The 23397-nt window shown below is 49.2% G+C and overlaps 5 protein-coding genes across 12 annotated transcripts in view; 2 read left to right on the top strand and 3 right to left on the bottom strand.

Moving 5' to 3' along the window:
- eif5b (eukaryotic translation initiation factor 5B) overlaps positions 1–4221 on the bottom strand; it is an 8919-nt gene extending 4698 nt beyond the window's left edge. The window contains exons 1-13 of the mRNA XM_079336611.1: positions 4073–4221; positions 2838–2954; positions 2678–2741; positions 2439–2600; positions 1871–2360; positions 1641–1777; positions 1483–1560; positions 1254–1404; positions 1001–1090; positions 835–921; positions 687–746; positions 308–609; positions 1–82 (exon numbers count right to left, since the gene is read on the bottom strand). The exon at positions 1–82 is cut by the window's left edge and continues 26 nt beyond it. Coding sequence (XP_079192737.1) covers positions 1–82; positions 308–609; positions 687–746; positions 835–921; positions 1001–1090; positions 1254–1404; positions 1483–1560; positions 1641–1777; positions 1871–2360; positions 2439–2600; positions 2678–2741; positions 2838–2954; positions 4073–4107 — 1855 coding nt within the window. The 5' untranslated portion in view covers positions 4108–4221. The remainder of the gene's footprint in view (positions 83–307; positions 610–686; positions 747–834; positions 922–1000; positions 1091–1253; positions 1405–1482; positions 1561–1640; positions 1778–1870; positions 2361–2438; positions 2601–2677; positions 2742–2837; positions 2955–4072) is intronic.
- Positions 4222–4966: 745 nt separating this feature from the next.
- lipt1 (lipoyltransferase 1) lies at positions 4967–15455 on the bottom strand. Of its 5 annotated transcripts, XM_079336159.1 has the most exons (8): positions 15418–15455; positions 15036–15207; positions 10476–10599; positions 7534–7580; positions 6079–6656; positions 5784–6005; positions 5447–5554; positions 5289–5382 (listed from the first exon to the last, which is right to left on the bottom strand). In XM_079336159.1, exons 1-8 carry the CDS (start codon positions 15431–15433, stop codon positions 5369–5371), a joined length of 1281 nt encoding a protein of 426 aa, XP_079192285.1. In that variant the 5' UTR covers positions 15434–15455; the 3' UTR covers positions 5289–5368. The 5 variants fall into 5 exon arrangements, with proteins under 5 accessions (XP_079192284.1, XP_079192286.1, XP_079192287.1 ...); XM_079336158.1 differs by having other exon boundaries at positions 4967–5554; XM_079336160.1 differs by lacking the exons at positions 10476–10599; positions 15418–15455 and having other exon boundaries at positions 4967–5554; positions 15036–15091.
- On the top strand, positions 10699–12779 carry LOC306818534 (mitotic deacetylase-associated SANT domain protein-like). The gene is made up of 8 exons (XM_079336168.1): positions 10699–11106; positions 11238–11556; positions 11634–11694; positions 11772–11911; positions 11985–12088; positions 12165–12234; positions 12318–12403; positions 12480–12779. The coding sequence occupies exons 1-8, from the start codon at positions 11068–11070 to the stop codon at positions 12624–12626; spliced, it is 966 nt and encodes a 321-aa protein (XP_079192294.1). The 5' UTR covers positions 10699–11067; the 3' UTR covers positions 12627–12779.
- Positions 15456–15737: 282 nt separating the features above from the next.
- Positions 15738–21087, top strand: LOC306818533 (solute carrier family 22 member 13). 4 transcript variants are annotated; one of them, XM_079336164.1, is made up of 10 exons: positions 15738–16284; positions 17636–17733; positions 17828–17982; positions 18597–18765; positions 18945–19047; positions 19132–19274; positions 19487–19698; positions 19805–19913; positions 20036–20287; positions 20947–21087. In XM_079336164.1, the coding sequence occupies exons 1-10, from the start codon at positions 16042–16044 to the stop codon at positions 21020–21022; spliced, it is 1560 nt and encodes a 519-aa protein (XP_079192290.1). In that variant the 5' UTR covers positions 15738–16041; the 3' UTR covers positions 21023–21087. The 4 variants fall into 4 exon arrangements, with proteins under 4 accessions (XP_079192290.1, XP_079192293.1, XP_079192291.1 ...); XM_079336167.1 differs by having other exon boundaries at positions 16177–16284; positions 17640–17733; XM_079336165.1 differs by having other exon boundaries at positions 16273–16355.
- Positions 21088–21567: 480 nt separating this feature from the next.
- On the bottom strand, positions 21568–23228 carry LOC306818536 (mid1-interacting protein 1-B-like). The gene is made up of 2 exons (XM_079336170.1): positions 23019–23228; positions 21568–22702 (listed from the first exon to the last, which is right to left on the bottom strand). Exon 2 carries the CDS (start codon positions 22451–22453, stop codon positions 21971–21973), a length of 483 nt encoding a protein of 160 aa, XP_079192296.1. The 5' UTR covers positions 22454–22702; positions 23019–23228; the 3' UTR covers positions 21568–21970.
- Between the last annotated feature and the right edge of the window lie 169 nt (positions 23229–23397).

Raw genomic sequence — 23397 nt, 5'->3', positions numbered from 1 at the left:
TGTCGACGTGTCCGAGCACACACACCACCGGAGCTCTCAAAGTGTCCACGTCGATGTTCTTCATGTTCTCTGCTCGCCGTTTCTATGGAAACACAGACGCTCAGTCAGAGACGGGGAAAAAGAGGTGAGCTCCCACTCCTCCCCTATTTCTGTGAGCTTCTCCTCCTTCGTCTCCCTCTCTCCGCCGGAGCACAATGATGCCACAATGAAGCTCCGCCCTCGTCACGCCTTCAGACACACAGCTGATGGCGTCCTGTCACTCCACCCCTGAAGGCGGGACAGAGAGGGGGGTGTCGTCCTCTCTCACCTCTATCCTCCTCTTCGCTCTGTCGTACAGCCGCTCCTCCTTCGTCCGCCCGTCGTCGTCGCTCTCGCTGCTCTCTTCCTCGCTCTCCTTCGTCGGCCTCCTCTTTGTCTGACTCGCCGCCGTCCCCTCCTTCTTCACCTCCTTCTGCTCCTCCTCTTCGCTCTCGTCCTCATCCTCGTCCTCTTCGTCCTCGTCCTCTTCGTCCTCCTCTTCTTCCTCGTCCTCTTCTTCCTCCTCGCTGCCTGCAGGCTGGTCAGGAGCGGCCGTCTCCTCCTTCACCTCGATGTGAACCTTCTTCAGCTCTGACAGGCAGAAGCATTGAAACACTGATGAATAATTCTGCCTGTTTGTTTTTACTCTGTAAATAAACACCGCTGACCTTTCTCTTCGTCGGTGGCGATGGCCTCCCAGTCGTCCACCGCAGCTTCCGGCTTCACCTCTGCAGGAAGGAGAAGAAGAAGAAGAAGGAGAGGTCGTCTTCATCTTCTTCACACTCAACACTCTCTCGCTCTCCTCCCTCTACTCACCTGGCTCTGCGGCCGGCTTCTCAGCTTCCGTCTCCATGGCAACGGGCTCCGGCGTCTCGGGCACGGGCGACGTCACCTCTGAAGTTTCTACGGACGAAGACAAAGAGAAGGTGGACGGCGTGCTTGGGTTTTATTCTGGGGTCAGAGTGACGCCTCCCGTCGGTACCTTCAGGTGTTTGAGCGTTGGGCTTCTTCTTCCTGCGGTCGTAAATCGGCTTCTTCTTTGGCATCGAGTCTTTGGACGGCACTTCAACACCTGCAGAGCGTCCACAGAGAGAGCACAGCGTCTTACTTCACCTCGCCATCACCATGCTGAGGCTGCTTTAATCACCACATCGGTGTCGCAGCCTCTTGTCTGATTGGTGGAGCTTGCCGTTACCGTGGCAACGCGAGGCTAAACGCTACGCTGAGATTCTCACCCTGAGCCTGCAGCAGCTTCAGCGTGGCCTCGGCCCGAGCTCGAGCATCCTTCTGAGCTTTAGTCAGCAGCTTGCCCTCCTTCTTCAGACGCTCCTTCCTCTCCTTCTCCTTCTGCTTCTTCTTCTCCTTACGCTCCTGCTCCAGACGCTCCTGGGGGGGGGGAAGACACAGGCGGGGTTAAAGGTCACAGAGGAGACAGGCGGATCAGAAGAAGAAGGAGGTGTGTACCTGCTCCAGCCTCTGCTTCTCCTCCTCCTCCAGCCTCTGCAGACGCTCCTCCTCCTCCCTCTTGGCTCGCTCCTCCTCCTAAAAGACAAACAACAACACGTCACACTCCCTTCACTCCACACCTCCACTGAGACTACGTTTCCCACAGTGCCCCTCACCTCCTTCATCTTGGCAAGAGCCTCCTGCATGGCCTTCACCGTGGCCTTGCTGGGTCCCTTCTTCTTCTCCTCCTTCTCCCCCTTCTCCCCTTTCTTTTTCTTCTTGTCTTTCTTCTTCTTGTCGCCCTCGCCCTCCTCTGCACAAACACAGAAGAAGAAGAGAGACGGGATGAACCCACATGACAGCTGAAGGCGTCTACCTCACAGGACCTTTCATAAAGACAGCGTACCCTCGGCTGCTGGCTCCGCCCCTTCCTGTTCCTCTGTGGCTGCTGCAGGCGGAGCTTCTGCCTGAGAGGGCTCGGCCTCAGTCGTCTTCTTCACCTCGCCGCTCGCCTCCTTCTCCTTCAGCTTCTTCTGCTTGGCCCGATCCTCCTCCTTCTTTTTCCTGTCCCTCTCCTTCTTCTCCGCCTTCTTCTGCGCCGCCGTCTTCATCTTGAAGCCGCCGCCTCCTCCCTCCTCCTCCTCCTCGTCTTCGCTCTCCACCTTGGCTGCTTTGCCTTTGTTCTTCTTCTTCTTGTCTCTCCTGGAGCTGAGCTCGTCCTCGGACTCCTCGTCCTTCTCTCCTCCTTTCATCACGCTTCCTTCGTCCTCGTCTCTGTCCTCCTCCTCTTCTGACACCGACGGCTTCGTGCCTCCTTTCTTGTTTCCTTTGGCCTTGGCTCGAGAGCGTGAGCCGCTGTCGTCCTCAGAGTCGGAGGAAAGAGCAGCAGGAGGCGCCTGGAGTCAAAGGAGAAATGGTTAAAACAGAGCGGAGGCTCCGTGGACAAACGTGCTGACTGTGGGACTTTTTCTCACCGCCTTCATTTCTTTCTGCTCTTCATTCCTCTCTCCTTCCACCTGACCTTCATCCCCCTCCTCATCATCGTCGGGGCTGGCTCCGCCCTTCTTCCCCTTCCTGGTCTTCTTCTTCTCTTTGGGAGGCTCGTAGCTCTCCGCTTCTTCTGTCACGTCTGCTTTCTGCAGAGAACAACAAAAGGCTCTCTCTGATGTTCTGTTAGAGAGAGAAGAGTGAAAAGTGCCGAGCGTGTGTTTACCTTCACCTTCCCTCCCTGAGTCTCCAGAGACAACTCCTCCAACTCCTTCAGGATGTCCTCCTCGCTGCAGGAGGAGACACAAACCAGTTACTCATCTCAAAGCTGAGAGACATCGAGGACAAGTAAAGAGACAAGAGAGAGAGTAGGTCTTGTGTCGTACTCATAGTCGTCCTTTTTGGCCCCTTTCTTCTTCTTCTTCCCTTTTGGCTCTTTGGAGGCGCCGGCTCCTTCGATCTCGGCGGCGAGGGCGTCGATGTCGATGCCGTCATCTTTGGCACTGACGGAGAAATCGACAATAAAATCAATGAAACAGAATAAAATCTGATGGAGAGGAAACGTGACAGATCCCTGAGGCGGACAGACATCAGCAGAATATACACACACACACACAGTCAGGACAATAGGGACAGGCTGAAAAGCTGCCGAGTCGACACAACCTTTTATTTCCCATCATCCCCTCTGTCACACAGCGAGCTGATCTGAGGTCTGCTTCAGTCCACAAACCTCAGTCTGATTTATGGATTATTGTTTCACATCTCTTGATTTTGTGTGCGTCCCGCCTCCGACAGGAAGTGCTGATGTTTGAGGAGCGAGGACGTCACATAAAACCCTCAAACTCCTCGCTGGGTTTGAAGTCTTTCAGTCCCTGAGAGGAGCTGGCCTCTGATCAGTTACTGTGTGAGGGATTAATAATCATATAACCTGAAAGACTACAAACATGGAGGAGCTTTATCACATGTTTACTGTCCCAGCTGGTTGTTTATGTTTGATTGTTTACTAATAGATGGACAGATAAACACCTCCAGTGACAGCTCCCTCTCAGATAGTGTTGTCACCTGTCACTGGGCTCAGGTGAAGAGAGCACGTGACCTGACATCAGCTGTTCACGTTCACAGATACAAAGAGAGGCTAACTGATAGCTTAGCTTGTCTCGACTAAACCCCGACTTTGTTTAGGACTCAGCTGAGTGAGGGAGTCCCCTCTGTCTCAGCTCTGGTTCTGGTCTGTCACAGTTAAACCTGAACCCGTTCTGAGGCTCAGAGTCTGAGAGAGCAGCCGGTTCCTTTACAACTAATGCTAAGCTATCTGATAAACCGGGCTATAGCTGTGAAAAACGAGCACCCAGACTCGAGCTGGACCAGGTGGACCCGGGTCTGCCTCCTGCTGGTTGTATACTACCTGTTAAGTCTTTCTGAGGCTGTTTGAGTTCTCACCTGCTCACACACACCTCACCTAACGCGTGGTTAGCATCTGCTAGCATGTAGCTGCTGAGCTAAAGGCGAATGCAGCGGGCTTACGGGCCTGTTTTCAGGTGTGAACGGGACTGTTAAAGCGCGCGCTCCTGGCAGGTGTCCGCGTGGACATGTGGCGTGACAGCACGCGGGGTTTCTCTACCTGTCCTCTCCGGATTTCTTCTGTTTCTTCCCCATCCTGTCGCTGCGGGTCTTCGGTTCTCTCTCCGTTAACCGACACACACGACGGCTCACAGCGGCCAGAGATCGCCTATTGTATGAACTACAGAAGAGCACTCACTCAGGAGCACGTTCCGCAACTCCCGAACTGTGAACGCGCTGCCGTTTCCATAGAAACAGAATGTCCAAAGACCGCCTTTTGTTAACTAGATTAATATTTCTAAAATAAAATAGGATAAAAAAATATGGATGGAGGTTTGATGTTTGCGGGAGGTGACACGATATAAGATTTTTCTGTTTTACTGTCTCATCCACGACGACATAAGGGAAGTTACTTTAGAATCAAGTTGATTACTGTTCTGGTTGAATAATTATGACACATTTCAGTTATTCTTTAGAAGAGGAAGCTTATGTTGTCGCAGATGTTTGGGACAAAATGCTCTCTTTAACACTGAGCTGTAAAAACGAGCAATAAAACCAGAAATACTTCATTAATCTCAGGGGGAAATGTACTCATTACAGTTTTACTCTTAATTTATAAAACGCTTTTGTCATATACTGCAGTAGTTTATCTGTAATGGAAGAACACGCTGATCTCTTTGAATCAGTGTAGTTTGAGAAAATGACTGCAGAGTGATACCTCCTCTTTTTCCCCTCTTCTTCGTCAGAGAGCCTCAGCAGAAAGCATGGTTCATGGTTCGTAGCCGGAGCACTGCGCATGCGTAATGCGACGTGCCCTGTGTTCGTGACCCACAAACACGGTTTAAAAAGTACTCCATGTTTTTATCTTAGGACATTGATTTATGTATTTTTTATATTTATTCAAATGACAAAGTTATTCATTATTCAGACTAGAAATAAATGTCATGTTGATATATTACTTTAAGCTGTTAATAGTTCACATCAGCTTGATTTTATTTGAAGGACATTCAATAGCAACAGTTTATTAGTTAATTGACCCCATGGCGTTTTGTGTGGCGCCATCTTCAGGACAGGTTGAAATGTTTTGCGTCGCTGCTGGTTGCAGCCTGTAGGGGGCGGTACTAGTCCTCTGATCAGCCCATCGCAGACACCACGGCGTTGCACAGGTTCGTCAGTCTGTCCTGCAGCTCGCCGCTCTCAGACCGCAGCAGAACGGTTCCTGCTGCAGCCGCTCGCTGAGCACAAAATCTCTCCCCAACCAGCACGCCACACAGCTCGCCAACCAGACGCTGAGGAAGCCATTCTGTGGGAACGTCCAGTTTGCAGCTCTCGATCACGCCGCTCTTTATCTCCATGTTCAGCTGGGCGGAGCTGCGAGTAGATCGAGCATCCGTCAGGTCCAGGACGGTCTGGATGCTGAATTTAGGTGTCTTACCGAAAGTCCAGTCCCAGGTTCGAAGCTCCGCCTCCATCCTGCTGAGACCAGGAAACGCAGCCTCGTCAGCAGGGTCAACAATCGTTGATGCAGCACGGAAGCCGAACTCTGAGCACGAAAAGAACATAAACGTCAAGAAGAGAAGAAGCTTAAAACCATAAATCAGATATGAGGTCTTTGACCACTCCCCTCAATGATGTCACAGAGTACAGACCCGCCCACAGCTCTACCTCTGAAAGGTGAAACAAGCTCTTTAGTGTTGTTTAAGTAATTACACTGTTGGACCAGCAGAGGTCGTCGTTCACCTCTGAGTTTTATAAAGAGAATTCATTTGTACCCGTGTTGTACTGCTGTGCCAGTGCGTGCAGCAGCTCCTCCCACTGCAGCGTGGGGGCGTGGTCAACCAAGTTGGCCACAGGTGAGGGGACGCTGGGCGTGGCGTTGCTAAGGATACCGGGACAAGATGGGCGAAGCAGGGCAGAGAGAGCGGAGCGGTCAGCAGAGTGCAGCAGCGTGCAGTGATGGTAAGACGACTTCCTGCTCAGTCTGGACGCGCTGCCTGGAAACATAAACAACAACGTAAATAAAGTAAACAACAACAAAGACATGTTTGTTTATAAACATTAACACACCTGAGATCTTTAAGTGTCCGTTCAGTAAAACGTCAAATCTCTCTGTGGCCTTGACATCGAGTTCCGGTCTGATCCTCCTCAGAGCGTCCGTGACGACCTTCAGGTTCCTCTGCCGGTCGTACGCCTTTTTGGAGGTAAAGAAGGTCAAGTTGAGGTTCCCGAGGTCGTGATAAACCGTTCCGCCGCCGCTCCGCCTGCGAGCCAGGGGGATCCCTGCCTTCCTCATCGCCGGCAGGTTGCACTCGGTCCACGGGTTCTGGTGGCGTCCGACCACCACGGCAGGCTGGTTCCCCCACAGCAGCAGGACGCTGCGCTGCTGCAGGTCCAGGTTGGCGTCAATCCAGTCCTCCAGGGCCAGGTTCAGGTACACGTCTGTGGACTGAGAGCGGAGGACCAGACCGCCACTGTCAGACGCTCTGATGAGGTCACTGAAGGAGGCGGAGCTTCGGGCCGGACGGCTGCTGGTGTGAAACCTGCTAACACCTGAGCAGCTTCTTAAAAGAGACAAAGTCCTTCTGATGTGAGACAGCATGACGTCTCCCACAAACGCTGTCTTTACCGCCACATGTCCGGAATACCTGCAGAAACAACGCAACACACCTGAGACCAACATGGAGAAGAGACTTTAAAATATAGGGTTAATAATAAACTAATGAAACGTGTTCTTTAACTCATTCATGTCTTAATGAGCGTCTTCTCATGACAGAGGAACAGATTATATATATCATAAATACATAATTATAATTTTATATATACAGATGATATATATTATAAATATATAATTATTATATATACAGATATATTATATACATTCAAACTATTATTTCAATTAAATTGATTTAAACTATATAGAAAACAATTAAAACTCTGACTGAATATAAACTATGAATGAAAAAGTATTAACGCATGAAACAAAAATTGTTTTCACAGCGAGCTAATAAAATATCAATATTTTAAGTTTCCGGTATGACGTCACTGACTCTAACAAGCGCTAGCTTACCTGTGTGCTAGCTTTAGCTCCGCCGTGACTTCCGCAGTTGAAATTTTTTTTAAATAAAAACTTCATTATAATTTCCTTTATTTAAACTAAACTCACTGAGCTGCACGGCGTCGGTCTGACGTTAATTATTTTATACCGGACACGTTTAGTCTCGTGCTGACCTGAACGGACGAGAGAGCGCGAGCGGACCGGATAAACAAAGAAATTATGACACTTCCGCTGTGCCCTTTCAAAATACAACAGAGCTTCCAATGAAATATCCATAAAACATTTTTAAACATTAAACACAAACGAGTTTAAACGTGAAGTTAAAGCTTCAGATATCTGTAATAATGTGTCACTAAAATAAAAACCGTTAGATTATTAATTACTCTTTAAATCAACATTTAAAGGTTTTTAAAGGTTAACTTTCCTAATTCCGGGTTGATTTTTGTAACTTGACTTTCGGCTCTGACCTCGGTCCGTCTCTGTAAAGAGTCCGCGCCACTCGTCGTAAGTTCCGCTGCAATTAATTATAAATAGATATTTCTCGAATACATTTAACGATAAAAATCTAAAATATCCTTTCAAGAAAACAAAACTCAGAATGTAAATATGATTTATAAAAACAGTACATATAAAATCAATCAAAAACATAAAACAAATGTAAATAAAAATGTCACACAGCGTTATCACAATCTACATAACAATTTACATATCTTGAATTGATGTCATGCACGTGACGCTCGTCAAGTTTTGGATGATTTCATTTTGTGATTCGACAAACTGATTTATAAATCAGATTTGTCAAGTCGCCTCCTCAACATCACAGTACAGCAGTGGTTCTCAACAGGTGGGTCGGGGCCCAACAGTGGGTCGTGGAGCTGTTTTCAGCGGGTCGCGTGCGTGTTGGTCTATGTCGTTTTTTAAAAGTGCTTGTGTAGTTCAGTTTTATCTTCCTGCAGATGTTTTGAACCGTCTGAGGTACAAAACATCTGACAGACGCCACAAACATTTTTCATGAAATCAGTCTGATTGGATGAAAAATAGTGGAAATATGGGACGTGATAATTCAGAGAGGAGTTGGCATTGGGTCAGAGATACAGAACTGTGACGAGGAGGGCGAGCTCTGATCTCGCCTCGCTCATCGTCTATGTGTCTGTATACCCGGGTCCTAACTCTGGGGGTCACACAGGGTCACACAGGGTGACACAGTCCGCTGCTTTAGTTTAAGAACCCTTCTTTCATTGAACTTAGATTTCCTTTTTGTGTTGAAGTTCCCTTCTCTCATCAGTCGCTGAAATCATCGTCACAGTGAGGAAGAAGCAGAGACTGAAGAGGCGACCAGAGAGAGGAAGAACATGTGACCACATCCTGACCACACTCACACTCACACACTCTCTCTCTCGTCAGTCAGTCGGTGTCGATGATGTTTCAGGTGAGAGCTTCTTTCTGTCAGCTTTTCAAACGTTTGCAGACTTTGATCTTGTTCGAGGCGTCGTGTTTGAATCTGTGTTTTTTATTTGAATGATAAAAAGTGTGCGATCTTTGAAGAAGAACTCGATGTGTGCAGAGCAGAGTGAATCACCTGCACCGGGCGGCTCTTTGGTGCCAACATGTTTTTGTGCATTCAGACGGCAAGCTGGTAACTTGTGATGATGAACACATGATTGTGTTTCTTTACTTTGAATCCAGAGAGGTGTCGGTGTTGTGAGGAAGTTTAAATTCTAAACTCAATGTCAGATTTACACCTTGATGTCGTTATCGTCAGCTCTACGCTCAGGTTGTTCCAGACCGGATGAAGACAGAGATGACCTTTACTGATTTGATCTTCTTCTCCTGCTGAGCGGCCGTCTCACTAAAGATGGAGGCGACACCATTATGACTCAGGCTTTAAATATAAAACTGAAACGAGTCACTTTGAGGAAGCCCAGTTTGAAACACCTCAGGGTGTCACTTCTTAGAAGTGACGTCTGATCTCACTCACACACACACACACACACACACACACACACACACAGTGTATCTGTGTGTGTGTTCAGCTTCAGTATAAAATGATAGAAGCTGTTTGAAGGTTTTCTGGTCTGTATGATGGGGAAGTCTGTGGTTTGACTGGGAGGGCTTCAGTTATCCAAACACTTTATCTTTTTAATGATCCATCATTGATTCTGTTTTCACTTATTTATAAAACTTTTCCAATAACGCACATAATCATCCAATCATATCACAGGCTTTTATGCTTTTATTTTGAAATCTACATTCTGACTTCATGATTCACCTGCTCGGCTCTCTAAATTCACTTTTTATTTCTGCACGTGTCTTCCTCAGGTACCCTCCCATCCCCTCGAGCCTCAGACCCCATTCTCCTCATATCATCACCTCCCCCATCCTCAGGCCCCGCCCCCTAACCTCTTCCCTAATCCTCAGGTAACTCCTGACAACCTCCTCCATCCCCAGGTAACGTCCCCTCATTACACACAGGCGACCTCTCCTCACCTGCACCACGTTTCCTCCCCTCTGCTCCCTCACCCCCCAGTGACCCCTCCTCATTTTCAACCTCAGGTGACCTCTCCTCACCTTGTAGCTCACACTCAGGTGACCTCTCCTCACCTTGTAGCTCACACTCAGGTGACCTCTCCTCACCTTGTAGCTCACACTCAGGTGACCTCTCCTCACCTTGTAGCTCACACTCAGGTGACCTCTCCTCACCTTGTAGCTCACACTCAGGTGACCTCTCCTCACCTTGTAGCTCACACTCAGGTGACCTCTCCTCACCCCCTCTCCTCCCCCCAGCTGCACTTTTCCAGTGAAGGTCTTGATGCATGTTTGGAGCTGTGGAGCAGCTCTGATCGTCCTGAAGCGTCTTACCTGCAGCAGAGTTTCAGCTACCAGGTGAGATCAGGGTCTTTTCTTGTTTTTCTGAAAACCAAACCTGGAGCTCTTCTGATTTCTTTTCTTTGTGACCTGACACAGAACCAGTTCAGTGCAGGTTTGACTGGTGATGGTCTGCAGAACACGCACACCCCGTCCTGTGACGCTCACACACTCCCTGACTGTGGCGTGTACAGACAGGTAGACACACCTGGTCTGCTTCAGGACACCTGGGGGTCTCTGGTGTCCCCGCTGGGCTGCTCGTCCGGAGGCGTCTACGCAGGTTGGACCTCCGCAGAGTTCAGCTCATCACCGTCTGGAGAGTTCAGCCACTTTTATCAAGACAGTTACCATGACAACAGCTCCGCCCAGCCCCTCTGTAGTCCAAACACGCCGGGTCCGAGTCCTCATTACCCGCAGACCCCGACCATCTCCAGCCCCGGCCCTCTGGTGCACCCCAGGGACGAGAGACTGGACCCACAAAGCTGCAGAAACCTGAGCGGAGATCAAACCTTCAGCTGCTTTTTACACCAGTGTGACGCCTCACCTTTGACCTCTGACCCCTTTCACACCGGACAACACCTGAACCAGAACCAGAACGTCCTCCTCCAGACCTCCAGGACCTCTCCCCAGGGACAAGGGCAGGATATGAGGACACCCGCCGTGGCGAGCTGGAGAGGCGAGAGAGGAGGAGGAAAGAGAAGAAGAGGAGGTCAAACAGAGAGGAAGACGGTGTGTTTGATTGTCTCAGGTCATCAGTGTGACCTCCCGTCTCCATGACAACAGCCTTTTCAAAATGGCCGCTGTCTAAGCTGTCAGAGCAAACATTACTAAAAAAACGGCAGGTGGACAGAGGGCCTGACTGAAGTCCAAGTCATTGGAATCTGTCCAATCAGGAGGCTGCGTTCCTTTTAAACTCTTTTCTCTTTAATTTTCAGCTTCAACATGAAAACATCACAACGGCGTTAAACTCCAGGTAAGAACGCCAAACGACTTTATGATGTGCATGTTCTCCTCACAGCTCCTTTAGAACTCTGAGAGTGTGTGTGTGTGTGTGTGTGTGTGTGTGTGTGGCGTGCAGGCTGCTGTGTACGGTGTGTAAGCGTGACTTCAGGAGTCTGCCGGCTCTGAACGGACACATGCGCTCTCACAGCGGCTCCAGAGCAGCGATGAACAAGGTGAAGATCAGTCAGGAATATATTTTTCATTTTGTGGAGAATAAATCGTTAAATACGACTAAACCTAAAACACGTTGGCTTCGAGCGCACGGTTTGAAATGCTGCCCCCTTGTGGTTATCATCCATTTTAGGTTGAAGACTCCTCCCTGCTGGAAAATCCCTCTGTTGCCATGGTGATGCCTGTCTCCACACCTGTCCAATCTGGTGAAGCGGTCAAGACGTGCAAGGCGGGACAGAGGGCATGCAGTCGCCTCAGTCCCGCCACAGGGGGCGCTGTGCTGTACCGCAGTCTGTTACAGCAGGACAAAGAGGAAGCAGCAGTGGTTGCCAGGGGTGATGATGGAGGAGTCCACTACACCCCTCCCCCCATGCTGTGTCCCGTCAGGGCGGGGCCGGGCTTGTACTGCTCCCTCACCACCAGGTGGCAGCAGCGAGCGGAGACTGTGCACAGTGAGTACAAACCTCTAAAACTAAAAGTGCTGCCAGCGGCTCCTTGAGGCTGCAGTGTTCCTTTCTCTGATTGGCAGGTGGACTCAGTGATGTTGTTGCCATGGAGACGGGAACAATGACGCCAGGAAGCAGCACGCCGTACGTAAATCTAACCTCTGATTGAATCACCTCTCTGCTGCCCTGATCACCTGTTCACGCCCAGCTGTCAATCACAGGAGGATCAATGTGGGGCGGAGCTTCCAGGCGGAAATCCCACCTCTTCGGAGACGAAGGGGTGCTCACTCCAACTCCCATAATGCACTGCTGCTGTGGACGCCTGTAGAGGAGCTGGAGCATCCTGATAATCAGCGGAGAGGTAGGACACACACACGTTGCCATCATGGTTGTAATTGGTTGTTTGTTTTTTGATTGACACGTCGTCTGTCCAGTTGAAGCGCTGATGATGATGGCATGCTCGAGTGTGATTCCAGGGGGCGGAGCCAGCCCAGAGACGGCCCTTCACGTCCTATCAGAGTGCAGAGGAGACTTCCTGGTAAAACTGAATCAAAGAGGATGAAGACAAATCTTTACTCTCTGATGGTCGACAAACCTTTTGTTTTCTGTCTCAGCGAACGTTGGAGAGGATGATGGCGCCTCCTGAGAGCTCGGACAGCGAGCCGGGCCGTCGACAGCAGCAGAGTAAATACTGAGTTTAAACTAAAGATCAGCGCTGTGACACGTTGAACAGGTGAAAGCATGTAAAGCTCTGCTGTGTTGAACAGGTTCGTGTTGGAGCTCGGCTGAGAGGAGACTGCTCGTTAAATCTCTGCAGCTTCATCACAAAGACTTTGAGAAAGTTCACAGAACTGTGAGTGTGTGTTTCAGGAGACACGGTGACACAGCAACGTGTGTGTGTGTGCGTCAACGTGTGTTTGTGTGTTCAGGTTCAGACCAAGTCGCTCCCTCAGTGTGTCGAGTTTTATTACCGCTGGAAGAAGAAGATGAGTCTGCGCACGAGGAGCCGTCTGCCCGACACGAAGCTCACAAACCTTCAGGGTCCAATGAGATCCTCCAAACATCCATCGCCATGACGACGTCTCTGTCATCGTTCAGTTTACATGAGCAAACAGTTTCAGGTCAGTTTGTTCTGTCAGCCTGAAAACAAACAAAACTGAAGCCGGAACGAACGAAAACCACTGAAACCAAAAACCTGTCATCAAAACTCACACACACACACACACACACACACACACACACACACAGATGTGTGTGGTCAAACGTGGGTGTGTTTCCATCACTGTAGTTTCAACAGTTGATCTTTCGTCGTCTTATTTCCGTCGTGTCCGACCTGCAGAATCAAACTCTGACTATCACCTGTGTGTTTCTCCAGGGTCAAAGGTCGTCAAACTCCCATCATGCACCATGACCCGGTGGAGCTCAACAGAACCAGGATGAAAGGAAACACTGTGAAGTGTGTTTGAGGAATGAAATGTTTCTTGTAAATAAAGTTTGATTTGAATCCACGTGTGTGTGTTCAGAGATCAGCTCAGGTATGTCGGCTTATTGCTTTTCTCCCATGATCCTCTCTGTCCGGCTTCTTCCTCTCCTCCCTCCGGCTCTGAACGCAGCTCCGCTTATTACAAAAACAGAGAGGGCGTCTGAGTGTCTGCAGCTCCAAGCATCACTGAGTCATTTCATACCACTTTAAAGGAGCAGACTGTAGCTCTGCCCCCTGCTGTTTAACATGGGTACTGCAGTTTCAAGTGGAAACATGACAGAGAGCCGTCTCTTTTTGTTTTATACAATCCCCCTCCTCCCCCCCTCCTCCCCTCAGGGAGGCAGACAGATCTCAGCTTCCATCATGTTTCCTAATCCTGCAAACTGTAAACACACTGAGCTTAGCATCAGTGGAAACTGTCTCCTTTAACTGTCTCTGCATTTCTGAAAACACTGGAGTTGAAAAGTTGTGAAAATAAAGTGTTTTGGCCGTTTTTCCTGCGTGGCGTGTTTTTCTAGTTTTTGTTGTTGATTCAGTGAAACAAACAAAGTGAAGTCAGACAGGATGAGTGGATCCTGTCCACATTCTTCTCCTGATCCCTCTCTCTGTGTTTCAAAGCTCGGAGAGTCTCCAGGCTGCTTCAGGCGACTCATTGAGTTTGACTCCTCCTCGCTCCAAAGGTCCTCCTGCCCGTAAAGCAGGAGGTCAGAGGGAAGAAGGCCGGCCGACGAGGAGGAACCAGGGATGGGAGCGCAGGAGAACGAGGAGGACGCCGCTCCTCCACTCAGGAAGAAACATCCAAAAACCTCCAAAGAAGTTTATTTCTCCGTGCTGCCGGATCGATACGAGCCTCTGATCGAAGAGGAGGAGGAGGAGGAGGAGGAGGAGACAGCAGAGGAGAGGAGGAGGAGGAAGGAGGAGAAGAAGAAGAAGAAGAAAAAGAAGTACAAGAAGTACAGGAAGGTAAGTGGACACGATGACCTTTGACCTGAAAACGTGTAAGGGAGACGTTTTCTCAACTCAAAGCTCCTGTGGGGGACGATTAGCGCCCCCCGGTGGACAAACTGGATTCTCTTTGCAGATGAATCCTGAACATGTAGACGATCTCTGTGCTGTGTTGGAGGTGAAGAGCGTGTTTGTGCAGCGTGCAGCTCGGCTGACCTGCTGCGTCGTGTCAGACTTAACTTCAGTCCGTTCACCAACTCTGAGTGTCGTCAGCTGTACACAGAGCCGCAGTGTTAAACATTAACCCAGCAGGTCGAGCTGTTCACGCCTTATCAGCCCGTAAACAGAGACGGGAGTACAGGAGAGGGTCACTTCAAGTCCTTACCTCTGTGTTTTTATGCCCTGTGTTTTGTCTGTCAGGATGAGTGTTAACATGTTTACCTCTGTGTTTTTATGCCCTGTGTTTTGTCTGTCAGAATGAGTGTTAACATGTTTACCTCTGTGTTTTTATGCCCTGTGTTTTGTCTGTCAGGATGAGTGTTAACATGTTTACCTCTGTGTTTTTATGCCCTGTGTTTTGTCTGTCAGGATGAGTGTTAACATGTTTACCTCTGTGTTTTTATGCCCTGTGTTTTGTCTGTCAGGATGAGTGTTAACATGTTTACCTCTGTGTTTTTATGCCCTGTGTTTTGTCTGTCAGGATGAGTGTTAACATGTTTACCTCTGTGTTTTTATGCCCTGTGTTTTGTCTGTCAGGATGAGTGTTAACATGTTTACCTCAGTGTTTTTATGCCCTGTGTTTTGTCTGTCAGAATGAGTGTTAACATGTTTACCTCTGTGTTTTTATGCCCTGTGTTTTGTCTGTCAGAGTGAGTGTTAACATGTTTACCTCGGTGTTTTTATGTCCTGTGTTTTGTCTGTCAGAGTGAGTGTTAACATGTTTACCTCTGTGTTTTTATGCCCTGTGTTTTGTCTGTCAGAGTGAGTGTTAACATGTTTACCTCTGTGTTTTTATGCCCTGTGTTTTGTCTGTCAGGATGAGTGTTAACATGTTTACCTGTGTGTTTTTATGCCCTGTGTTTTGTCTTGCAGAATGTGGGGAAGGCGCTGCGACTCAGCTGGCGATGTCTGTTGCTCGGTCTGCAGAACATGGCCACCGTTTATTCCACGCCGCTCTCTGCCGTGTCCACGGTGGTGACCGAGGTTCAGCAATCTGCCAGCAGCAAAGCCTGATGGGACATGGAGAGATCATGTGATGACAGGCCGAGCAGGGATGCAAAGGCATTAACGTTTTATTAGTATTGTAATATTGAGTTTGTTTTGTGTTCTTCTTCTCTACTTGAAATCATTGTTGTGTAAACGTGTTGGTCTCTTTATATCATTTCATATGTTGTGTAGAATAAACTTTGATGTGAAGTCGACATGCTCTGCTGACTCACCTTTATAAACTCTCATGGAGTCATCCCGTGCTGCTTCATTAAAGTTTCTAGCGACTTTTGTTTTTTAAAGAAGGTCTCTTCATTTTGAACAAAAGGTTGAATTCAGATGTTTTCCTGACGGTGCTTTAAATAGACGAGTTTCTCCTTCAGTGCTTCTTCTAAATGTAACCTGAAAGAAGCCACACACAGTCCATCTACATTTCACATCTATAAGTGTCAAACAGGACGACCATATTTATAGAGATGTGTGTACAACTTTAAAAATAAACTCCCTGACCTCTTTTCTAATTTTATATTTCCTGGTAGTAAAATAATAATAAATAAGGTGTTATACTTGATACAACCAGCAGATGTCGCTTAATCACTGCGCTGAGCGCACGCCCCCAGTCATGTCCTTATAAGGAAGAAAGGGGGCGGGGACACAACTTGTGGATGAAAGTTCAGTTTATAGTGAAGCCGTCTGTGTCTGGCAGGTCACCAACATTCCTGGTGTCAGCAGCAGCTGTTAGCACGCTCGGAGCTGCCGGGACTTGGACCTCTGACAAACACGAAAACAAAAATGGGGAGCTCCTGAGAAACTGTCCGGTTCTTCCAGAACTTTCCTCCTGACCGCGGCTGTTTGTAATGTCTCCGCTGCAACTGTCCGTCTATTGGCGCCTCTGCCTCATCTTCTTCTTCACCGCCTTCCTCTTCTTTCTCGACATTTTCACAGCCGCCATCGTCGCGGCAACGTGTAACCATGGTAACGGCACAGGCTCGCCCAGCTGGCGTGGAACGTCGTCACCGAACGCCGCGACGAACCAATCACAGCCCGCGGAGACTTTAGCGAGCGAAGCCGATTGGTTGACGGAGAGCGGGAACCCAGACGTGAGTGAGGATCATTTTAAAACTTTTATCTGTGATATTCCTGAAACTGAAGCAGATAAATGAGTTTGAAAGTAAACACCTAAGAATCTTTATGTATTTAAATATTATTATTTTAAATTATAAGGTAAAAAATAAACACATTACACAACAGAGAAGTACACATTAACGTGAAGTGTTAATGTGCAACATGAAGCTGTTAATGCTAACTGATCCAGGATCAGATATCTGTGTAAACACAGGTGGGTACAGAAGTCTAGTTCAGCAAAGATTACAGGCTGGGGGACTCTGTTAGACCAGATCAATACTAAGATAAACCAGCTATCAGTCCCATCAGATCTCACTGGTCATGCTGCCTTCATCTGCTCCTCTGAATTATCCTGCAAGATGCAAGTTCACCAGAACTTTTTCCTTTTCCTTTAAAGGCAGGGTGGGTCATTTCCTCCAAATCCACTTTTTAATATTCTGGTTAAAACTGTCTTTAGGTCCTGACAGAAATTAATAACTCAGGTTCTCTGAAAAAGGAACAAAGTAAATCCATCATCTGTATCAGTTTGTAAGTCTGTAAAAACTTCAACCAATGTCTGCCACGAGGTACCAATCTGATGAACCAATCATAGGCCTCCCTGTCTCCCTGCTCTCTGATGAACCAATCACAGCCTCCCTGTCTCCCTGCTCTCTGATGAACCAATCACAGGCCTCCCTGTCTCCCTGCTCTCTGATGAACCAATCACAGGCCTCCCTGCTCTCTGATGAACCAATCACAGGCCTCCCTGTCTCCCTGCTCTCTGATGAACCAATCACAGCCCTCACTGTCTCTCTGATGAACCAATCACAGCCTCACTGTCTCTCTGATGAACCAATCACAGCCCTCACTGTCTCTCTGCTCGTTCTCTACCTCTTCGTGCTCTCGCCCACACTCGATGAAGGAGTTTACTCACTGCTCTCAGGGTCGGGGTCGCTTCAGGAGAGTTAATTAAAAATTAGACTTTAAATCCATGAATCCAGAATTCATCATTTTAAATATAAAAAATAGATTCTGAATGGAATCTTGACTCCGAGACACTGAAAGATTCCCAGCAGCAGTAAACAATCTTTGGCAGTCACTGTTCCATAAATAGCTGTAATGCTAAACAGCTAGCGTGTCTCAGTTTAGGTTTCTTTAAGGGCAGAGAGGGTTAGCGCTTTAAAGCTGCACCTTCAGACACACAAGGACTTTAGATTGTGTTGGACTCAAAAGATGCAGACTGGATTTAGTCTGGGGGGGCGGACCAGGTTTTCTCAGTGTCTTAGGTTATCAGTCAGTGTGTACTAATCAACAGTGTGTGTGTGTGTGTGTGTGTGTGTGTGTCAGTCAGTGTGTGTGTGGACAGACTGGTTGTCCTTTGGTCAGACTCTCTTCATGATCGGCCTGCTGCTGGGATCTCTGGTGGGAGGAGCCGTATCTGACCGGTACGACACACACACACACACACACACACACGTTCACACACAGCTGCGTCTTCTTCAAAGTATGCCTACGTCACGCCGTTGTGTTTTCTTGTAGGTACGGGAAGCGTCCGGTGCTGCTGGTGTGTGTGTGCGTGCACGCCGTGTGTGGCATCGTGCCTGCTGTCCTTCCTCATCCCATCCTCTTCCTCGTTATTCGCTGCCTGACGGGCGTCTGCTGCTGCTGCATCAGCATCTGCTCCTTCAGTCTGGGTGAACACAACATCCACACAATAGTTCAGCTCCAGGCGCCATGTTCACGCCTCGGTGACGTTTAGCCTCCAACAGGAACATGGCAGAGGGGTAACGGGAGGATGTATGATCCCTCACCTGTACCGTCTTTGGACGTAGTTACAGAGGCGGGACAGGATTGGCCAAGCCAGCGGGGGGAGCAGCAGTGTGTGTGTGTGCATGTCTGACTGTGTGTGTATGTGGAGCTCCCTGCTGTAGCAGGATCAACATGAAAAAGTGAAAGTGTTCGACACAGACTTCCTCCTCTGTGTTAGAGCCGAGTGGTGTGAGCGACTGTTTGACTGTGATTGGACCGCAGCAGGAAACCCGTCTGATAAGAGTCACATGTCCCAGATAAAGTCCAGGTGATCCGGCTGAGCGCTAACCACTGAAGACAGCTTTCTGCTGCTTCCTGACCTCTGACCCCTGCTGAACTCTCAGGAGAAGGCAGCTACAAAAATGAAAACTGGCAAAATAAAGTATGATGTGAGCCTGTTTATGCAGTGCAGCAGTGAACGTTTTAGTATTTAGATCCACATGAGGGGAAATCTCAGGTTTGAAGGTGACCCTCTGAAGTCTTTTTTTTGTATCACCAGCTGTGGAGTGGACGCCTCCCGCCGCCCGGCTCTGGCCCCCGGCCTTCCTGCCGTTCTGCTTCAGTCTGGGGACGATGGCTGGAGCGCCGCTGGCCTGGCTCAACCCCTCCTGGAGGCAGCTGCACCTGTCCCTGGCTCTCCCGCAGCTCATCTGTCTGCCGCTCTTCATGTAGGTATACACACATCTGTCCACCTGTCCACCTGTGCACCTGTCCACCTGTGCACCTGTCCACCTGTGCACCTGTCCACCTGTCCACCTGTGCACCTGTCCACCTGTCCACCTGTGCACCTGTCCACCTGTCCACCTGTGCACAGCTGGGAGTCACTCCCTTTTTCTCTGTCTTAAAGTGCGATCCCGGAGTCGCCGCGCTGGTTGTTGTTAAAGAGGCGGAGGGAAGTCCTGGAGCGTTACCAGAGCAACAGCCCTGCAGACAAACAGTGTCTGGACCTGGTAAAGAACACCTCCACAACCCTGACGTCCATGATGCACTTTATATACTACAGTGTGTGTGTGTGTGTGTGTGTGTGTGTGCAGCTGTTAGACTCCACCTGGTCTGACCTGCAGAAAGCCTCAGAGGCTCAGGAGGAAGACCCACCTGAAAGCCACACCCCCAGTGACATCATCCACCTGAGACACCCGACTGTTCTGCTTCGTCTGTTCATCATGAGCTACCTCAGGTACACTCACTCACTCACTCACTCACTCACTCACTCACACACTCACACACTCACACACTCACACACTCACACACTCACACACTCACACACACACACACACACACACACACACACACACACACACACACACACACACACACACACACACTAAATGAAGTTCAGATAAAAATAATCATGAGACCTAAACGTGTATTTGTCTTTCCATGATGCAGTGCGGTTACGGCGTTGACCTACTTCGGCATCTGTATGAACATTGGCTCGTTCGGCGTCAGCGTCTACTCCGCCCACTTCTTCTCCGGCCTGTCAGAAGCTCCCTGTCTGCTCGTCCCATTGGTTAACCTGGGTCGTCGGCCAATCAGCATGCTCGCTCTGTTCCTGAGTGGATCGGCGTGCTTCCTGTCGTTACTGCTGTCCAGATACAACTGTGAGCACACACACACACACACACACACACACACACACCGTGTAACACACACACACACACACACACACACACAGTGTAACACACACACACTCTGGCTGGTTTGCAGGTGAGCCGGTGGTGGTGATGAGTTTGGCTCTTCTGGGGAAACTCTGCATCCTGGCTGCCAACTTCATCTCTGTCCTGTACAGTATCGAACTCTTCCCCACTGTGGTCAGGTACGCACGCACGCACACACGCACACACGCACACACGCACACACACACACACACACACACACACACACACACACACACACACACACACAGTTAATCATTCTTACCCACTCGTTTTGATCCAGACAGCGGTGTGTGTCCCTCGTCAACTTGTGCTTCCGGATTGGTTGTCTGGTCAACTCACTGGTCCCGCCCACCCCAAATGGTGCGATCTCATTGGCTGCCATGGTGGCATACAGCAGTGGACCAATCATAGGATGCTGGCTGTGCCTGCTTCTGCCAGAGACCAGCGGCGTCTCACTCCCTGACAGCGTGGACGACTGTGACAGGCAACCGAAGCCCCGCCTACCAAATATTGGCGCCCTCTGGAGGAGACGGTGAGGAGAACTTTTGACTAACTGACACGACGTATATTTTTGGGCAGGTTATCTTTAATGAAAATGAACATGAAGTGTGGAACAGATGAAGGCTCTGCATCGTTAGGTTCAGGGCGCCGTCCGTCCGCTCTGTGCTTCATGCACTGTGATTAGAATCAAACAATAGACGATGGTGACGGTCACATGCTGCTGATTTATGGTCATTAGCTGCACGGCATGTTGTCAGCATGAGGACGAAGAAATGAACCTATTGTTCATGTGGAAGAAGCTCACACGGGTGTCACGCATCTGGCGGCGTCCCGGCCATCTGATCTCGTCCACGACAGAGACAATGATCAGGACACTTCAGGACATGACAGACAGAAGCTGCTCGTGCATTCACACAGCACATTAAAGGGTTAAATGTTTCCAAGAAAGTCACGTTCTCTGAAGTTAGCTTTCAAATCAAAGATCAACTCAAGTCTCTCCAAGAGCCGTACATCACGTTGAATACATTAACAGCTGCAGAGTCAATCATTGTGATGATTTATGCTGTGTGTGTGTGTGTGTGTGTGTGTGTGTGTGTGTGTGTGTGTGTGTGTGTGTGTGTGTGTGTGTGTGTGTGTGTGTGTGTGTGTGTGTGTGTGTGTGTGTGTGTGTGTGTGTGTGTGTGTTTTCAGGAAGCTGGGGAGCAGCCAGAGCAGGAAGGCTGAGCATCTCCCTGCAGAGGACGCCACACTCACAGGACTCTTATGAACTCAGTCACTTCACATCAACCTTTTTTTTGTGTTCTGATTTTTAAATAAAGACCAAAAAAACTGCAGGCGTTCAATGAACTCTGTGAACGTCTGTGAGAGGAGGAGGAGGATAAGTGGGCGGGGTTTGAGCCCTGACGTTATGTGATTGGCTGATTGACTTCTGTTTTGTTTTCATCACTGTGGGAATAAACTGTGATCACCATCATCGTCAAATTTAATTCTTTTAATAAGACCAGCGTCCTCCTCTCTCTCTCTCTCTCTGCAGCTGCTTTTGATTCCTGCAGTCACGGCGCCCTCTGCTGGTCAGAGGACAAACTGCAGCCTGTGCTCAGGTCACATTTTTAAAGAGGAATATGGATCACAGCTCTGCAGCTGTTATGGGTTCACCATGTTCATCTTTAAAAAGGATCTGAGCACAGACTGCAGTTTGTCCTCTGACCAGCAGAGGGCGCCGTGACTGCAGGAATCAAAAGCAGCTGCAGAGGGAGGAGGACGCTGGTCTGCAGACAGTGGAGTCATAATAATAACAGTTTGACTTCAGTGAACACACACTTTTATTCACTCAACAAACAAAGACCACAAACGATGTCGACTCACAAGAAATAAGATTCTCTTTACATCCAATATAAACACTTTGATCACCGCCACCGGAGACGCCGCGTGTGTCTCAACTACAAACAACCTGAAGAGAAACAGTCAGACGTCCGTCATCTTCTGATCCCGCCTCCTCTCTCCTCTCGTCAAATCAAAGTGATTTGACGAAACTTCGTTAATGGTTTAAATTCACTGAAACATCCCAATCATCTGATGGTGCGTTCATGGACAGTCAGACATGACAGTTTCCTGCTGTCATCAGGGAGGTCATTAACGAGTTGTAAACACGTTTCAGGTATGAACTCAACGCCACAGGCGGCGTGCGTCTGTCCACAACTCGCCGTGTTCTGGGTCAGTTCCTGCAGCCGATCTCTTCCTTGTAGCGGGTCGTGAGCGTGTCGGCTTTACGCGTCAGTTTGGAAAGAACGGCGTGGAGTCCGCTTAGGTGGAAGTGAAACTGTTTCTCGAGGTCGTCCTCCTGCAGCCCCTCAGCCACGCCCACCTTCTCCTTACGCCGCTCCTCGCCCTGCAGGATGCCCCACTCAATGTCGTTGCGAATGGACTTGAGCAGCACGTACGAGCCGTACATGTCGCCTTCGTGGTGGAGGTAGGCGGGGCTGTTTGGGGCAGGGCTGTTTGCGGCGGGGCTGTTTGGGGCGGGGCTGTTTGCGGTGGTTGTTGGCACCTTCACGTCCTCGGAGTCGTCCAATGGTACGTCCCGCAGCAGGCTCGGCACCATCACGGTCTGGTCCATGTTGTTGACGGCGCCGATGAAGCGGTTCATGGCGTTGAAGAGCGAGTTCTTCTGGTTGTAGGAGTCAGCTATCTGCATCATGGCGAGCTGAAGCGTCCAGCGCCAAACTTAGCCCGCTAATGCTCTTTGGAGGATTACAGCCTGATCCTGGGTCAGGGGTTTACCTGAGAGATGGACCAGGAGGTCCCGGGTCAGGGGTTTACCTGAGAGATGGACCAGGAGGTCCCGGGTCAGGGGTTTACCTGGGAGCTGGACGTGGAGGTCCCAGGTCAGGGGTTCACCACAGGAGAACTCACCTCTTGGATCAGTGAGTCCGGGTTCACCACACAGCTGAAATACAACCACAGAAGAAGAAGAAGGATGAGGAGCAGGTTCATTAAATCAAGAGAAGAAGACTTTATCAGGGACAGGAAGTTAGCATCAGCAGGCTAACAGCAGCTAACACTTATAATGACCGGATATTACGTGTTATCTCTTTGATTTAAGTAGTTTAAGAAAGTATTAACTGACTAAAGAAGAAGAAGCTTCAAAACAAAGCTAACGTTAGCATGTTGCTAACAGCCGGGTGTTGAGCAGCGGGACCGTTAGCGCTCGTGCTCGGACGTTAACCCGACAAACCTCCGTCGCGAGTCACTTCACTCCTTACCGTGTGTCCGGTGGTGTTCCTCGGTGTGTCGGTGGTGTTCCCCGGTGTGTCCGGTGGTGTTCCCCGGTGTGTCGGTGCAGCTCCAGCCGGTCAGCTTTCCGTTATCAAGGTCTGTTTAGGGAGCAGCCGGTGCTGGAGGGCGGGGCGGGGATTAGCAGGAGAGCGACACAGCCAATCAAGGGAAGGAACGACATGTGACGTCACAGAAGGTTCCGTCCACTGAGCGGTGTCCGGTTGCTCTTTAAACCACAGATATATAGCCATGCTTTAAACGTGTTATTAAAATACTACGGTGGCTGAGAGTTTTAAATCACAAAGCGGGAAACACTTTTATAAATGTGTAGATTAATTTAACTTGAATAAAACATTTAAATATTTA

This window comes from Symphodus melops (assembly GCF_947650265.1).
Source record: "Symphodus melops genome assembly, chromosome: 23".
Lineage (NCBI taxonomy): Eukaryota > Metazoa > Chordata > Actinopteri > Labriformes > Labridae > Symphodus > Symphodus melops.
The sequence above is the reverse complement of the archived record's forward strand: the minus strand, read 5'-3'. Positions and strand labels throughout refer to the sequence as shown.

Excerpts from the sequence above, each read along its gene's own strand:
- LOC306818534 (XM_079336168.1), top strand. The coding sequence starts at position 11,068 with ATGCGCTCTCACAGCGGCTCCAGAGCAGCGATGAACAAG. Across the intron at positions 11,557-11,633 it reads GCGAGCGGAGACTGTGCACA|GTGGACTCAGTGATGTTGTT; the intron begins GTGAGTACAAAC and ends TCTGATTGGCAG. Across the intron at positions 12,404-12,479 it reads TTGAGAAAGTTCACAGAACT|GTTCAGACCAAGTCGCTCCC; the intron begins GTGAGTGTGTGT and ends TTGTGTGTTCAG.
- lipt1 (XM_079336158.1), bottom strand. Across the intron at positions 10,600-15,035 it reads CAGGGCATAAAAACACACAG|CTCGCCACGGCGGGTGTCCT; the intron begins GTAAACATGTTA and ends TCGCCTCTCCAG. Across the intron at positions 7,581-10,475 it reads AAAGGGGTCAGAGGTCAAAG|CGGAACTTACGACGAGTGGC; the intron begins GTGAGGCGTCAC and ends AATTAATTGCAG.
- LOC306818533 (XM_079336164.1), top strand. The coding sequence starts at position 16,042 with ATGTCTCCGCTGCAACTGTCCGTCTATTGGCGCCTCTGCCTCATCTTC. Across the intron at positions 17,734-17,827 it reads GGAGGAGCCGTATCTGACCG|GTACGGGAAGCGTCCGGTGC; the intron begins GTACGACACACA and ends GTTTTCTTGTAG. Across the intron at positions 17,983-18,596 it reads CATCTGCTCCTTCAGTCTGG|CTGTGGAGTGGACGCCTCCC; the intron begins GTGAACACAACA and ends TTGTATCACCAG.
- LOC306818536 (XM_079336170.1), bottom strand. The coding sequence starts at position 22,453 with ATGATGCAGATAGCTGACTCCTACAACCAGAAGAACTCGCTCTTCAAC.